Source organism: Tupaia chinensis, unplaced genomic scaffold (assembly GCF_000334495.1).
Source record: "Tupaia chinensis unplaced genomic scaffold, TupChi_1.0 Scaffold000604_1, whole genome shotgun sequence".
Lineage (NCBI taxonomy): Eukaryota > Metazoa > Chordata > Mammalia > Scandentia > Tupaiidae > Tupaia > Tupaia belangeri.
Window position 1 is genome coordinate 579,707 of NW_006160122.1, and position 17,429 is coordinate 597,135.

Sequence of the window (17,429 nt, forward strand, 5' to 3'; positions counted from 1 at the left end):
CTCGCCTGCGTGCAGGGTGGTAGCAATTGATCCAGAGACAGAGTAGTTTCACATCCATCAGAATGTGTGGTCCTTGGGCATTTTCCTCTCGAACAACATCCAGGACCCCCATTTCCTCCTGGAAATGAGGGAAATTACATAAAGTTCCCTTGGAAGGTGTACTTCTACCAAGAACACCAGAGCATGGCACCCGTGGCCTGGGTGAGAGAGATGGCAAAGGGGAGGGTCAGCTGGTTGCCATCGGAGTCTGCCGAAGCCACCTGGGACACGGGACAGGACTGCAGCAGTACCCACATGCCTGGCATCTCTGGGTGCCCATGACTCCTTGTGACCAATGCCAAGCGGAGGTAGGATACAGAGCAGAGCATGTGTCTTCTCAATGCTCCCACCATTCTGTGGCTGGAGGTCAAGTCAGGGCAGCACTGTCATGTCCTTAATCTTGTCACTCTAGAGTCAATGAGCCCCAGGGATAAGAAATGCTTCAAAATAGGAACTCTGGGCTTGTTGGTCAATTGACAGATTTCGGAACAGTTCCCCTTTGTAGCATCCTCTCTCCAAGGAGGCCATGCCCTGACCTCTCTTCTTGTTGCCCATTCCTTCTGTGTGTTGAATGTCTGTCCCAAACACCTGGTCGCCTCAAGAGCAGGTGCCACCTGAGGCAAGAAGCCCCAGGAGTCACACTGCAGTCATGGGGGCTAGAGAGCAACACGGAGGAGATGGTGACAGCGAGTGGGCGACACACCTCCAGGTCTGGTCACTCCCTCATGCCCAAGCCTGAGCTCTTGGGCACGATATAAAATCTGTCGGTTTCTTATGCTCTACCTCCTACCTTCCAGCTGGCTCCTCAGGGTCCTGGCTTCTGGCCACTGCCCCTGTCTCTATTTTCTGTCTTTCCTCTCTGACCTTTAGACTGAAGATTTAGCTGAATAATTTGTAGGCCTCATTCCCTCCCAGCACCACTTCCAAGACTCTGCCTCTTGATTTACCCCTTTGAGCCAGGCCTTGGAGCAGGCAGGCAAACATGGCCCTGCTGCTCCCACGCTTAGGTCATGCTCTGCCCTAGGCCCAAGGTCTGAGCATTTTGTCTAACCAAGGCGAGAAGAAATGGGTCACATGCAAATTATGATGATGCAAAAGTGTAAGAGTGATCTTGAAGAAAATAAATGTTTTTATGCCAAAGGACATGTATGTATGTGAGTGGGAGAGAGAGAGAATGTGAGAGAGAGAGAGAGTGTGAGAGAGAGACAGACACTATGCTTCTCAATCTCATTGGGATTCTGAGCATGTGGGTGTTTTTCAAGCTGTCAGAGTTAGGACTCAAACCCCGGTTGGCCACAGGAGATCTGGCTTCCTCTGCACAATGCTGAAATGCGGTGCTACAAGGCAGCCCAATGACAGCGATTTTGATTTTGACCTCCACTGTGAGGTAATGGTGAAGGCAACTCCATTAGTAGTTGTGAAAAGGTGTTGGTGTTGATGACAGTGAAATTGATGACGATGTTGATATTGTGACAGCAATGGTTGGATGGAAACCTTGATGTTGATGTTGATGAGACTGACAGGGATAACGGTGTCAGTGCCCTCACGGTAACGGTGATAACGAGAATAGAGCAGCAATGAGGATTGTGATGTTGACATCAGTGCAATGAGACTGACGATGATAAGGATGACAATGCCATCACAGTAATGGCGATGATGGCAGGAGATTAGTGATGAGGATGGTGACGCTGATGTCAGTGTTGATGAGACTGACGATGATAACGATGACAATGCCATCATAGTAATGTCGATGACGACAGGATGGTGATGTTGATGACAGGATGGTGAGGTTGATGTCAGTGTTGATGAGACTGACGATGATAACGATGACAATGCCATCATAGTAATGTCGATGACGACAGGATGGTGATGTTGATGACAGGATGGTGAGGTTGATGTCAGTGTTGATGAGACTGACGATGATAACGATGACAATGCCATCATAGTAATGTCGATGACGACAGGATGGTGATGTTGATGACAGGATGGTGAGGTTGATGTCAGTGTTGATGAGACTGACGATGATAACGATGACAATGCCATCATAGTAATGTCGATGACGACAGGATGGTGATGTTGATGACAGGATGGTGAGGTTGATGTCAGTGTTGATGAGATTGACGATGATAGCGATGATAATGCAATCACAGTAATGGCGATGACGACAGGATGATGATGTTGGTGTCAGTGTTGAAGAGACTGACGATGATAGTGATGACAATGCCATCATAGTAATGTCGATGACGACAGGATGGTGATGTTGGTGTCAGTGTTGATGAGACTGACAAGGATAACAATGACAATGTGATCACAGTAATGGCGGTAAGAGGCGATAAAGATGCCAACGGCGATGACAGTATCAGTGGGATGGTGCTAGTGATGTTGGTGTTAATGAGATCGGTGATGATGACGATGTTAATGTCATGACGTTAACATGACATAGCCACAGCAGAAATGATGGTGATGATGTCGGCACTGAAGAGACAGGTGATGATGATGTCGCTGCCATGGCAGTGATGGCGATGATGGTAGTGGGGGTGGTGATGGTGGCACTGATGTGAATGGCAGTGAGTAACAGTATCGGTGATAAGGTTGGTGATGATGAAGGTGGTGGCGATAGCAGGATGGATGGCAACGGTGCCGCATGGGTGAGATTGGTGACAATGGAACATTGCTGTCACAGCAGTGAGGAGAGAATGACAGCAGGGTGCTGATGGCAGTGCTGCTTTTTTGTTTGTTTGTTTTTAGGTTTTTGCCATAGGGCATGTGAGCTCCAGAGAGAGACAGAGAGAAGCAAAGTGAGAATCCCCCCCTGGAGGGCCCAGCCATGCTGCAATCCCTTCTCCTCCATTATCCTCTCAGGATTTTGGGCACTCACACACACATGTCGACTGTGATTTTTCAAGCTTCCAGATCTGGGACTCGAACTGTGGTCAGCCATGTGGGAATCCAGCACCTTAGCCACCACGCCTCTGGCCCCAGTGGTGCTCATATTAAGAGCAGCAGTGATGCCATCATACCAGTTGACAGTGCTGACTGTACCTGTGGTGCTGGTGTGCTGGTGTTGAGGGTGGTGACAACAGTGGTGGCATGATGATGCTGATGGCCACACTACGTTCTATTCAGCCACAGACACAGTGACCTCACTGCTCTCCACCTATCCCCTCCTCTCTCTGCATCCCCTTTTCTGTCCTCTCCATGTTCTTTCCACTCCCTGAAGACCTTCCAGCCAGGGAGAACACGCTGCCCACAGGGGCCGGGGCAGGGGTTACAGCAGCAGCAGCAGCAGCAGCAGTAGCGGCTGCAATTTTATCTCCAGATGTTTCCAGGGCAGCAGCCAGCCCTGGCTCTTGCAGCCCTGAGCACACACTGCAGTAATTACATTATTTGTGGCTTCAATTGTGGATCCATTTTCTGACCATTTTGCAGTAACTCAATGACTCACAGTCATTGCAGGAGTCCGCAGCCTGAATGCGGCCCCCCTCCCCTTTTCCATGGCAATTGTAGTTATAGCAAAAATTATCCCAATCAATTTGTGTCTTAAAAGGAATTGAGCAGCCCAGAGAATAAGTGAAGGCTGAGGAGCCCGGGGAGCGCTGGGTCGATTCCAGGCCCGCTCCAGTTAGGCTTGGAAGAAAACACAGACACTCTGGGTTGCTGGCTCAGGCCCTACTTGGCAGTCACTCATCTTTTAATTTTCCACAAAACATTTAAAAATAAAGACAATAAGTGAAAGTCCCTTTTAATGGGAGAAAGGCCTCCTGGGCTTCACATGAAGGGGAGGGCTAATTCCACCAGAGCTGGTGGGCGGGGCGGGGCCAGGCTCTGTGCCTCTGTGTCCCTCACTCCAGGTGGCCAACAGGGCTGGACCCAGCTGGAGGGGGGAAGGGAGCATTTTCCTTCTAGGGAAAAGGAATTGTCACTTGATGAATTAGAATTAGGCCCAAGTCTACCTTCTTAAAAGAGTTCTAAAGATATTCCTGAAATGCAGTTAAAAAAACAAAGATCAAAAGAAAAATAAAGACCATTAGAACATGTGGCTCCCCAGGCGTGGAGGGTGCTGAGCCGGGAGCCTGACCCTCGGTGGAGGAGTCTCCAGGGTCAGACATGGGGCTTCCGAGAGAGCAGAGGGATGCTTCCTGTCCTAGGTGTGTCATCACGGGAAAGCAACGCAGAGAGGAGCCACTTAAATCTCTTTTATTGAGATATAACACGATATAGCAAAGTGCATTAATCTGACGCACGTAACTTTTATGAATTTTTACATATAACTGCACTCGTATATCATGCGCCCGCACACTGCACACCCTTGATCGAGAGACGGCTCGTTTGCAACACCTCACGAGGTTCTTGCTCGTCCCCTCCCAGCCAGTTTGCACGCACGCGGCTCCCTCCCCAGAGGTAAACGTTTCCATTTCACTCACACTTCTGTCTATGAGGTTCATTCCCGATGTTGCATATTGCTAATTACAATTCCATTGTACGGGGACCAGCAGTTGGTGTAATGGCTGTGTCGCTGGACTCCCATGTAGTTGACCGCGGATGGAGTCCTGAATCCGGTGGCTTAAACTCATGCTGGGAGTGTGTTCATTCCTGCCCAGGATCCTGAGAGGAGAATGGAGAAGGGATTGCGGTGTGGCCATTCCCCCCAGGGGGTGATTTCTCACTGTCTCTCTGTCTCTCTCTCTCTTTCTGGTGAGCGCATGGGCCCAATAGCAAAACCCTCTCAAAAAAATATTCCATTGTGTGACTGTACCTCAATCCAGCCATTCTCCGGCTGATGGGCCCTTAAACTAAGTCCAGGTTTTGGTTATTATCACTAATGTGAGGGGCATCTTGTGGGCACAGGCCTGGGCAGGTGCTGCCATCAGGTCTCCTGAGAAGTCAGTTTCACTCCCACAGCACCATATAGAAAAAACAAACCTCGGGACCAGCAGTTGGCGTAATGGCTATGTTGCTGGACTCCCATGTAGTCGACCGCAGTTTGTCTCCCGGACCTGGTGGTTTAAACTCATTCAGGGCGCGAGTGAGTGCGTGCGTGCCCAAGATCCCGAGAGGAGAATGGAGGAGAGGGGATTGCGGCATGGCCATTATCCCTGGGGGTTGATTTCTCGCTTTCTGTCTCTCTGTCTCTCTCTGTCTTTCTGGCGAGCGCATGTGCCCTATAGCAAAAGCCTCTCCAAAAAAAGAAAAAAGAAAAAACAACATCACCCTCACCTCCCACTGCACGGAAAATCAGTGTGCGTCAACCACAGAGGACAAAACAACAGGGCATGTAGAAGACATGGGAGAGACTTGGGATAGACCCAGACTTCCTAACCAGAACAAAAATGGCATAACCATCATGGAAAATACAGACACACTGGACTTCTTTCATTAAAAACTTTTGGGGGCCAGCAGATGGTATAGTGGTTAAGGTGCCGGACTCCCACATAAGCTGACCACAGTTCAAGTCCCAGACCTGGAAGCTTGAAACTCATGCCAGGTTCATGTGCATGCATGCCCAAAATTCTGAGAGGCAAATGGAGGAGAAGGGATTGTGGTGTGGCCATCTCCCTTGGGGAATGATTTTTCACTTTCTGTCTCTCTGGTATGTGCATGTGCCCTATGGCAAAAATCTCTCTAAAACAAAGTAAACAAATAAAAAACTTTCTTTTCAAAAGACACTATCAAGACAGTATAAAAGCAAGCCCAGATGCAGTGGAGATAAGCAGGATTGTATGCGGGTGTGTGCGTGTGTGTGTGCATGTGTGTGTGTGTGTGCATGTGTGTGTGTGTGCGGGTGTGTGTGTCTCTAACAAAGGACTCTTGTCCAGCATGCATAAAGGACTCCAAAAGATCAATAAAAAATAACAATAAAAAAATGACAAAATTAACTTATTTTATTTTTTCTTCTGTATCGTCAGAGGGCAGGTGCCCCTGCCAAAGAAAGACAGAGAGACAGACAGGAAGGAAGAGGGAGAAGTGTCCCCCAGTGGGGCACGGTCACACTGCAGCCTCCCCTCCAGTTCTCCATCCTGGTGCACATACATGCACCATGCATGCTTTCCAAGCTGCTGGGTCCAGGATTCGAACAGCAAGCAGGGTTGGCTATGTGGGATCTGGGTGCCTGAACCACTAAGCCATGGGGCTGGTCCAAGCAACTCAATTTAAAAAGGGAACGAGGACCAGCTGGTGGTGTGATGGTTAAGGTGACTGGATCCCACATTGCCGACTGCAAGATTTGAGTCCTGGGTTCTGCACCTTGGAAATCACACTGGACACTTGTGTGTGTGTGCCCCCAGTCCTGAGAGGAGATGGATGAGAAGGGATTGTGACATGGCCACCTCCCTGGAGGGGTGACTTCTTACTTTCCCTCTCTCTCTCTGTGTGTCTCTCTCTGGTGAATGCACGTACCCTATAGCAAAATTACCAGAGGGGAAAAAAAAAGTGATTGAAAGGCTCAAAAATGCGCTTCAAGAAAGAAAACAGTCAGATGACCCCTTAGCATAAGGAACTGCAACTGTGCGCAACATCGCTAATCATAGGAAAATACAAACTAAAAGTCACAGCGAGACGCCCAGTACCTAAAGCGCCATTACAGCCAGAAGTTAAAAATAAAACTTTCTTCCCTAAGCGTCAGTGAAAATACAGAGCAGCCACGGTTCTCGTAGATTGCTGGAGGGAGTGCACACTGCAGCGACAACTTTGAAAAGCTGCTCAGCTGAACATATGCGTGTCGTATGACCCCACATTTCCACTCCTAAGTACGTCCCCAACAAAAACGAGCAGACAGCCACTGGAGGATGCGAGAATGTTCAGAGGAGCTCAGCCTGCAGTAGCCCCCCATGGAAACAGCTTAAAGATGCAACGACAGCGTTTTAAAAGCTCTGAGGCATATTAATATAATGGAATACTTCACTGAAGACCCACGGGCTACTGGTACGCACGCGCCGGCCATTCTCCCAGATGCACCAAAGAGCAGAAGCCAGCTCACAGGAGCAGACGCTGCATGAGTCTGTATACGTAAAGCTGAAAATGGGCTAAACCACAGACCCGCAGGTGGCGTGGTGGGTAAGGCGCTGGATTCCCACACGCTCAGAATGTGGTTTGAGTTACGGACCCAGCAGCTTGAAAATCACACTGGACACGTGTGCGTATGTGTCCCAAATCCCGACAGGAGCGTGGAGGTAGAAGGACTGCGGCGTGGCCATCCCCCCAGACAGTGATTTCTCACTTTCCCTCTCTCGGTCTCTCTGCTGAGTACACAGGCCATGTGACAGAACCCCCCAAAAGGGGACGAAACACATGTATGGCACCAACAGTCAGAAGAGGGTGACCTTAGTGGATGCGACTGGGAGGGGCTTGAGGGCGTTTGGGGGCTTGCATGGTCCTTACCTTCATTTGGCTGGGAGTCGCGTTTTTTAAGCTAGGATTTTTCTGAGTAGGTTTCTGTTTCTTACAACTAAATGCTCTTTGAACAAGTCAAGGCTCAACCTTTCTCTCTTGCACTGTCCCTGCACCTCCCAGACCAGCACCTGCGGCTCCAGCTTCTCTAGTTATTAAGTTCTGTGATGTGATGGCAGGACGGGCCACCCTCTGCCTTGCCCACCTTGGGATTCCCAATACCACACACACAGTGGGTGCTCAACAAGTTTTCAAGTGCATAAAAGTAGCCTCCTTTAAGTAACACTCTACCTTTTGTCTTTTTTCTTGACTCCCTCTTTCCCATCAGTCTTCAAAGTTCATCTTAGACCTCCCTTCCAAGAAGCCTTCCTGTGAGTGCTATAGCACTTATGTAGTTCTCTCCATTTTTCTGGTTGTGCCAGCTCTTGGCCCTGTGACCTAGCTCCCTGCCCTCAGGGGCCTGGCCTCCTGTAGGGATCGTTTGGAGTACTGTCTGTTGCATGGGGCTGACACACTGGGCTTTTGTTCATTCTTTCCTCTGCAAATATGATCAAACCACCAATGCTGATTCTGGTCTTGCCTGTGCCAGGTCCATGTTAGGAGGCCAGTAAAAAGACAAACGCTTGCAGTCTAGTGGAGGAGATGGACAATCATCCCTAAATTGCATGCATGCATGTGTGCACGCATGCGCGCGCACACACACACACACACACACACACACATGCACACAGGGTTGGAAGAGAAAGGCCCAGATTGTTATAAGATGGAAGTGGGGAGACCTGCTCTCACATCTGGGGGCTCGAGGAGGGCTTCCCTGAGCACCATAAGTTTGACAGAAGGATGAGCGAGCTAGACCCAGGGCAAGATGGGGCAGGATGGGGAAGGGAATGATAAGGTAGGAGGTAGCATGGTATCTGGGGATGACAGGTATGACTGGAACCCAGAAGACAAAAGAGTGTCACCGATGTGGCTGGGGTCAGACTGGGGCTGGACTCACGGGCTCTGAAGATGATTTGGGGAGAGAACTAGGAACCCACCATCCAGGGTTTTAAGCAAGCCACATGGTCTGGTGGAAGGTGAGGAGAGGGTGTGACTCTGGTCACTGGGAGCCTAGGGCTGGATTTCTGGAGCTGAGGTCTCTCTCTTGGACCTGCTCACTGGCAGGCAGTCCCACATGGCGGGGGTGGGTGGCGGGGAGAGTCTAAGTTCCTAGAGAAGTGCCTCTGGAAAGCTCTGAAAGTGCTCAGCTGGGGAAGGTCTATGCCCGAGTGCAGGTGCACAACTAAAGAGTGATCTTATCATTTCAGTGAGTTTTAGAAAAATTGGACTGGAGACCCGGCTCAGCCTTTTGGGTGGTTGCGCCCATGTGGGCCTCTCTTCTGACTCCGGGCATTTGTTCTGTGTCCTGACCTTTTTATTGAGCCGTTTTGGTTGAGTTTAGTCATTTTGTAGCTGGACGAGGCCGGGCAGAAGTGTCAGCATGGACTCTCAGCAGGGAGGTGGACACTGCTCAGTGCTGGCCGCAGGGCCTGCTGGGAAGAGAGCAGGAAGACACGGGCAGGGAGGAGGGCATGCCAGTGCAGGGAGAGGGGAGCTGGGCCAACAGCCACTCTTCGGGCTAACCCAGGATGGGGAACCTCTAGGCTGTCTGCAGTTTGGCTCTGAGATTCGGCCATCTAAAATGTCATTGTTAACTGCTCAAACTCAGGGACCTACTGACCTGAAAGACAAGGTGGTGGAGGAAGGGGGAGCAAGACCCGTCATGGGAAAGCCGCCGAAGGAGTCAGGCCCTGACCTGTGGCTCAGTGTGTATGGGGCCATGCTGCCAAGGGAAATAAGACCAAAGTTGTCCTCTATGGTGCTAAGGGGGGTGCCAGGCATTGTTCTAGTACTTTACAGTGTCTATTTTGTAGGTGAGGAAACTGAGTCACAAGGCATTTTGTCTAAGGTCACACAATTAAAATCAAGTTGCCCAGATGCAAGTCCAGGCACCCTGGCTCCAAGCTCATTCTGTGCTGAGAGGTTTGCCCACACTGGGGCTGGGAAAGCAAAGCCAGCAGGGGGCAGCACCTTGGAAGGTCTGCACCTGGGAGCCCAGGAGATCAAGGGTCCCGGCCTTGGGGAAAGGTGTTATGAGTAGACTAGGACCCCTCAGAAAGACAAGGGTCCCCTGTGGCTGGGCCAGTCTGCCCAAGGTGCATGGATGACACTGTCCTTGAAGCTCGGCTGATAGGTTCAGGCTCCCATGTGCCACACTTCCATCAACCAACCATTTCAGTGGGCACGACTGCATGCCAGGCCCTCAGGTGCTAGGCATGTGGCAATTGACAAGAGTGGTGGTGGGGACAAGGGAAAAACATTGAACACACACAATTACTTAACCACCAGTTGTGGTCAGAACTTTGAAGGAGAAAAGCAGAACTAGAATATTGTATTAGGGAGTGGATAACCTAATGCTTAGAATGGGATTCCTTAGCCCTGGGGTTTTTGAACAGAGCTACATGGAACTCTAGGGTTCGTTGGGAGCTATTTCCAGAGTCATCTAAGTCTTGAAGTTGGATCTGAATTAAAACAGCTTTGTTGTTTTTATTAAATCTTTTTATGGCAAGCAAATGTCGCAGAGTTGAACTTACACATGCGCTGTTTTACATATATTTTAAACATGGATATTCTGGGGAGGATTTCAATGAGAGAAAAAGCGAGTTTGGAAATGCCCACTTTGGTTAGAGGCATTGGGACCTGCCTGGCCTCCCTACTACCACCTCAGAGCCAACCTTCCCCATCCCTCACCCCCCCCACACCTCCATGGCCTCTCGTCCCCCTGCAGCCTCTGACAGTGACCTGGGAATTCCTGACCAACAACCCACAGCTCCCGGGGATCACACAGCTGAGCCGAGCTGGCATGCAGGCAGGTCTCCACGCCAGGCAGACAAGGCCACCAGCCAACCCACCATAGCTCTTGCTGCAGGGGCTTGGACAGCAGACGGTCCTCCCCGCCCCGGGCCCAGAAGAGAACAGTCAGGGACTTCACACTCACCCTTCTTAGTGGCCTCGAAGCTGTCGTGGAAGTGAATCCTCTGGATATCATAGGTCAAGGTCGTGTTGGGCAGCAGAGTCCTGTTCCTGTTGATGATGTTGGCAGAAAATCGAAAGGCGTGCTCCTCGGCGTTCATGACCTGGGCGTTGGGGCCGTCGGCATACTCGAAGATTCCTCCTGGGGGGAGGATAGAACCGTGTATGGTGGGCAGCGACGGGCCCTAGCAAAGCTGCTCGGCTCAGAAGGTTTTATGGACAAAGTGTCCCCCCTCCCCAGCTCAATAATACCCTAGATAATTGCCAACATAGAAATTGTGCCAGAGCATAAGAGAAACGAAACTTTGCCCAGTTCATTTCACTCGACTAGCAAATTCCTGAGAGCAGAGCCTGGCAGGGCCAAAATAATATTACCAACGTATTACTATTCCTATGAAAATTCTCAATAGGGTTCTGGCAAGTAGAATCTACCAGAACATTACAAGGATAACATGCCATGACCACATAGAATTTTATTCCAGGAATGTAAGATTGGTTCAATATAAAGAAATCTATGAATATCATTCCAGCCCATCAATAGTTCAAAGGAGAGAAAAAAAAAAAAAAAAAAAGCATGATCAACTCTCAAAATAAAGGAAGGCATTCGATAAAATCTAATATCTACCAAGCTGCTGAGGATGCTTAATCAAGGAGCTCCAGAAAAGACACTTCCTTGAAGCATCTTTAGCTTAAATCAGCTTTTAACATCACACTAATGGGGAAACACTGAGGCATTCTCATTAAAGGGAAAAAAAAAAGGAAAGAAAAAAAAAAAGCACAGCTAAGGACTCACCCCACCATTAGCCAATGAAATGAAAGGAAAAATAATGTAGAGGCACACCTTTTGGAAAGAAATAAATTCTTATTTGCAAATTATAAATGCCTTCCAGAAGACCCTTAAGATAAATTCCTAAACACAAGCACCAGCAGGAGACCAAGTGACCAGTGAGGACAAATTAATAGTCTTTCTCTCTATCAGTGACAAACAGTAAGAAAACCTAATGGCAAAAGGATTCGCTTTACAATCACGGTGAAAACATTAAATGACAAATAAGAAACAGAAGTGTGCAATTTCGGTTTAAAAAGCGATAAAAAGGACATATCTTAAGAGAGAGGTATAAACACAGATTTAAACGAGGAGGCATACTGCACTTTGCACAGTAAAGTTCAAGGGTAGAGGTGTCAACTTTCTCCCAATTAATTTTTGAGTTTAATTCAGTTCCATTTACAATCCTGAAAGGTTTGTTCTTTTATTTTGACAAAATGACTCTGAAGTGTACCTGGAGGACTAAACATGAGATAATGAACAAAACACGTTTTCAAAAGAATGATGAGAGAGGACTTGAATTGCCAGATTTAAAAATACACTGTTAAGCCAGAATAATGAGTCATGTTGTAATAGCATATGAGAACACAGGTAGATCAATGACATAAGATAAACAAACAAACAACAACAACAACAAACAACCTCCCAGAAAGATACTAGAGTAGAAGAGATAAGTATTTAAAATATGTTAAAGGTGGCAATTTCCAAATAACAAACAAAGGATGAATTATTTATTATTCATGCTCACAAAATAAATCAGCTCACAAAATAAAAGAAAAAAAAAAAACCAAAGTAATTATTCATGAATTACGTGAAAATTATGCAATTATTTGGGAGAAATTTAAGTTAGCATCCGATTTTAATTCTATACATCAAAATAAATTCCAGACTGATGAATGATTACTAGCAAGAGAGGGAGGAATGAAACTACTGTTAAAGTATCAAAAGAAGAGAAACAGCCCAGGTGCATGTTACATGAAATCAGAGTAGAGGAGACCTTTCTAGGCACTTCAATACAATCAGAAACCAAGGAAGGAAGCTTGGTAACTCTGCAGAAATAACACAAAACTTCTACACATCAAAACCACCATAAACAAAACTAAATGGCAAACACAGACTTGGAAGAATATTTGTATACAGGTTGATGCCCTTACTTTATAAAAAGGCATTTAAAGCTCAGCAAAAAAGACAAATGCGCCAAGGACAATCATGGATGTTCCACAAAAAGGAAAAAATAATACAGATGAGCTGTTACTATATGAAGAAATGTGCAAATTTTCTAATAAGCAAATAAGCTCGATTTTTTTAAAAAAGGTTTTTGCCATAAGGTGGGTGCATGCACTCGCCAGGGAAACAGAGACAGTGAGAAGGAAAGAGAGAAATTACTCTCCTCCCGGAGGGGATGGCCGTGCTGCAATCCATTCTCTTCCATTCTCTTCCTGGGATTTGGGGCATGTAGGCACACGTGCCCAGCACAATTTTCAAGTCCAGGACTTGAACCGTGGTTGGCCATGTGGGAGTCCAGCACCTTAACCACTATGCCACCTGCTAGTCCCAATAAGTTCGATTTAAACCAACAGAGGGATATCGTTGTTTTGTTCACCCAACTGGCAAAGATATAAAATAAAGCATAACTCCAGCTTTGGTGAGTGTGTTTGGAAATAGACGCCTGCTTGATGACTGGTGGACAGGGAAATGGGGAAAAAAGCTGCCTTTTTCAATGGCTGATATAAATTTATCAAAAGCCTCAAAGACGCCCGTGTTCTTAACCCATACTTGGGTTTCTCGGAACTGACCCAACAGCAGCCACGGCCGTGCGCATCATTTACAGGGAAGGAGCAGTGGAGACGGCTGAGCAGGGACCAGCAAATGCACAGCAGCACAGCCCTGCGGGATCTTTGAAATGTTCAAGGAAAATGTGAATTTTGAAATGGTTCACAGCAAACTTTAATGCATTTGCACAGACTTTGCAAGGCGCTCTGTACAATAGAAAAACGTAACCATTTGGGACGTCTCCGTGATCTATTTTGTTTTTAAAGAGGCTTTTGCCGTAGGGTGTGTTCACTCACTGCAGAGAGAGAAGAGAGAGATAGAGACAGTGAGACGGAAAGTAAGAAATCACCCCCGGGGGGGATGGCCATGCCACAATCCCTTCTCCTCCATTCTCCTTCTGGAATTTTGGGCATGCATGCACACGTGCCCGGTGTGAGTTGTAAGCCACCAGGTCTGGGACTCAAACTGTGGTTGGCCACATGGGAGTCCAGCGACTCCTGCTACACCATCTGCTGGCCGTTCTTTTTCATTTTTTTGGAGAGGTTTTTGCTATAGGGCGCGTGCGCTCGCCAGAAAGTCAGAGAGAGACAGACAGAAAGTGAGAAATCACCCCCCAGGGGGGATGGCCACGCCGCAATCCCTTCTCCTCCGTTCTCCTCTCGGGATCTTGAGCACGCATGCACACATGCCTGGCCTGAGTTTAAGCCACCAGGTCCAGGACTTGAACCACGGTCGACTACATGGGAGTCCAGCGACATAGCCATTATGCTAACTGCTGGTCCCATCTGCTGGCCATTCTATGATCTATTTTTAAGAGATCAATGAAGGGGTTTGTAGGAGGTGCAAGAACCCATCACAGAAGAGGAAGACAATGAGGAGGAATTTAGGTCACTGACATAGAATAGGAGATACTGCTTATTTTATTCTTAATGCTTTTTTATATTTTCCAAATAGACCTTTAGTCGTTTTTTTTTAAGAGAGTTTTTTTTTGTCTGCTCTGGCATGGAAGGAACTCAGAAGCTTCCACTCCATCCTAACTAACAAGTAAAACTTCTGAGCAAACTGAAAAATCGACAGCTTTTCTTAGACCTGTCAGAAAAGCGAGGTCCCAGGGGAAACTGCTGCCTCCAGAACTGGACGGGTGGATTCAGAGGACCACGACTTAGAGGAGCGAAATCCCGCAGGAGCCAGCACAGGGAGGGGAGCCGACACTGCCATGGGCAAGTTGCTGGAGGCTCAGTGTGGACCAGCCACGGAACCACTCCAGGGGCCCATTCCTCAGGCCCGGCCTTCCGTGAGTTCGGCTCCTGGTGCTCTTCCAGGTTCTTACGGTGAGTACTGGAGAAAAATCCCCTGTGCTCTGGCATCAGGAGGGGAGAGGGGACATGTGAAACATGCCAGGGCATTCCGCTCACGACCAGACTGGCCCTTGGGTACAAGCTGTCGGCCTGAGTCCAACCTGCCGGCACTTTCTTAGGGCCTAGCTGCCCTGGGGGAAGGGATGCACTCAACTCCAGCCCCATCTGGCCACCTCGTCCCACCAGGCAGGGTGAGGGAGGTGAGAAACACTTGTGGAGGTCCAAAGACTGAACCCTAATCGGAGGACTACACGCTTCCCCTGGCCAAACACCTTATCACGTTACTGAAGGTCCATTCACGGCGGTTCCTGCGGTCAACGTGTCATGTGCGGCGTCAAGAAAAAATGTAGCCAAAAAGTATAGATTTTTTTTTAATTTTCAGATTAATTTCACACACAAAATACAGTTTTTAAAAAAATGCAAGAGAGTATGTGTGCTCAACATAGAGAGAAGAAGGGGTAGGAGAGAGAACGAACGCCCCAATAAGGCATGGTCATGCCACCACCCTTTTTCTTGTATTTCTCCATCCAATCAAGGCTGGGGACACAGGCATGTCTCTCAAGCCACCAGGACTGAGATTAGAACCCTGTTGGTTGTGTGGGACCTAGCTCACTATGCATGGCACTGCACTGTAGGTTTGAAGACACAGAGTAAACGTCAGAACCAGACTCAGGTATGGCAGAGAGTTCAGAGTTATCAGAGCAGAAATTCAGAACAACAGGATTAATATACTAAGGGCGCTAATGAATAAAGTGGACACCTGCAAGAACAGATGGGCGATGTACACAGAGAGACAGAAACTCAAAGGGAAAAATACAACGAAATGTTAGACATCAGAAACACTGTGCTAGAGACGAGGAATGCCTCCAATGGGCTTACAACCAGACTGCACACACTGAGGAAAGAATCCCTGAGACGGAGGCTATCTTAGGAGAAACCTCCCAAACCAAAAAAGCAAAGAGAAAAGAAGCCCAGGAAAAAGCCCAGGACAGAAGAGCCAAGAACTGAAGGCTAGCTATGAAACGTGTAACAGTGCATACTGGGGTACCAGAAGGAGGCAAATGAACCGAAGAAAAACTGGAAACATTCACGACTGCGGATTTCTCCAAATCAATGTTAGACATTTTTGTAGTTTGAAATGTATCCCCTCCTAAACGCATGTTGAAATTTAATTGCCATATACCAGTTGTAAGAGGCGGGGCCTTTAAGAGGTGATTAGGTATCAGGGCTCGGCAGGAGTGGGATGGCAACTGTGAGAGTGGGCTTTCCATGAAAGGGTAACTTCAGTTACTTTCTGCCTCTGTTTTGCACGTGTGCTTTCTTGGCCTTCCACCTTCTGCTGTGCGATAACCATTGCTGGATGCCAGAGTTGTGTTCTGGACTTCCCAGCCTCCAGAACCTTGAGCTACATTGTATTATAGAAAGAAAAGTTCTCCATAAATGACCCAGTCTCTGTTATTCTGTTACAGCAGCAGAAAACACACTAAGGCAGACACCAAGTTCCAGATCAGGATGTTCAGAGAACGCCAAGCACGAAAGATACTCAAAAAACGACACCTACACATAGCCATTTTAAAGAAGCTAAGAGTCAAAGATGAAGAAAATCCTGACTGAAGCCAGAGGAAAAATAGACCTTACTTGGAGAGGAGTGAAAGTAAGAATTTCATCTGACATCTCAGAAACCATGCAAGCAAAAAGAGAAGAGAGTGAAATATTTCAAGTGTTGGGAGGGGAAAAAAAACAACCTAGAATTCTGTACTCTGAGAAATTATCCTTCAAAAGTGAGGAAAAATAAAAACTTCCTCAGGCAAACAAAAATCAGAGAAAATTGCTGCCAGTAGATCTGCTAAAAGAAGTTCTTCTCTTCTCTTCTCTTCTCTTCTCTTCTCTTCTCTTCTCTTCTCTCCTCTCCTCTCCTCTCCTCTCCTCTCCTCTTTTCGGAGAGGTTTTTGCTATAGGGTGCGTGTGCTCGCCATAAAGATAGAGAGAGACAGAGAGACAGAAAGCGAGAAATCACCACCCAGGGGGGATGGCCACACCACAATCCCTTCTCCTCCATTCTCCTCTTGGGATCTCGGGCACGCACACACACGCGCCCGGCATGAGTTTGAGCCACTGGGTCTGGGACTTGAACTGCGGTTGACTACATGGGAGTCCAGTGACATAGCCATTATGCTAACTGCTGGTCCCTTAAAAGAAGTTCTTAAGAGAGGACAAAAATGATATAGGTCAGAAAATTGGACCTACATAAAGAAAGAAAGAGGAATGGGCTCATAGTGGAATGGTGGTTAAGGTGGCTGGATCCTACACGGCTGACAAGGTGGTTTGAGTCCCAGATTAAGTGGCTTAAAATACATGCTTTTTGTGTGTATGTGCACACTCAAAATCCCAAAAGGATAGAGAGATGGAGGAAAGGGAATTGTGGCATGACCAACCCTGATAGGGGTTGGTTTTTCACCTCCCTTCTTGTTTCTCTCTGTCTCTCACCAGTGAGCACATGTGCCTTCTGGAAAAGAAAAGAAAAGAAAAGAAAAGAAAAGAAAAGAAAAGAAAAGAAAAGAAAAGAAAAGAAAAGAAAAGAAAAGAAAAGAAAAGAAAAGAAAAGAAAAGAAAAGAAAAGAAAAGAAAGAAAGAAAGAAAAGAAAGAAAGGAAGGGAAAGGAGAGGAGAGGAGAGGAGAGGAGAGGAGAGGAGAGGAAAGAAAAAAAAGAAAAGAAAAGAAAGAAAGGATACTGAAAAAAAGAGCACGTTAGGGTAAGATTTAAAAGAAACTGATTTTTCTTATTCTTAGTTCATCTAACAGGTAACAGTTTGTTAACAGTAATAATGGGAGGTCAGCAGATAGCACACTGATTGTGTGCTAGACTCCCACATGGCTGACCATGGTCTGAGTCCTGGACCTGGCAGCCTGAAACCCACACTAGGCATGTGTGTGTGTGTGTGTGTGTGTGTGTGTGTGTGTGTGTGCGCAAACTC

At 47.5% G+C, this 17,429-nt stretch overlaps 1 protein-coding gene across 1 annotated transcript in view; it reads right to left on the bottom strand.

The window, feature by feature from the left end:
• GRIK3 (glutamate ionotropic receptor kainate type subunit 3) overlaps nt 1-17,429 on the bottom strand; it is a 251,165-nt gene that overhangs the window by 84,958 nt on the left and 148,778 nt on the right. Inside the window, exon 2 of the mRNA XM_006158576.3 lies at nt 10,463-10,639. Within this exon, the coding sequence (XP_006158638.2) occupies nt 10,463-10,639 (177 nt within the window). The remainder of the gene's footprint in view (nt 1-10,462; nt 10,640-17,429) is intronic.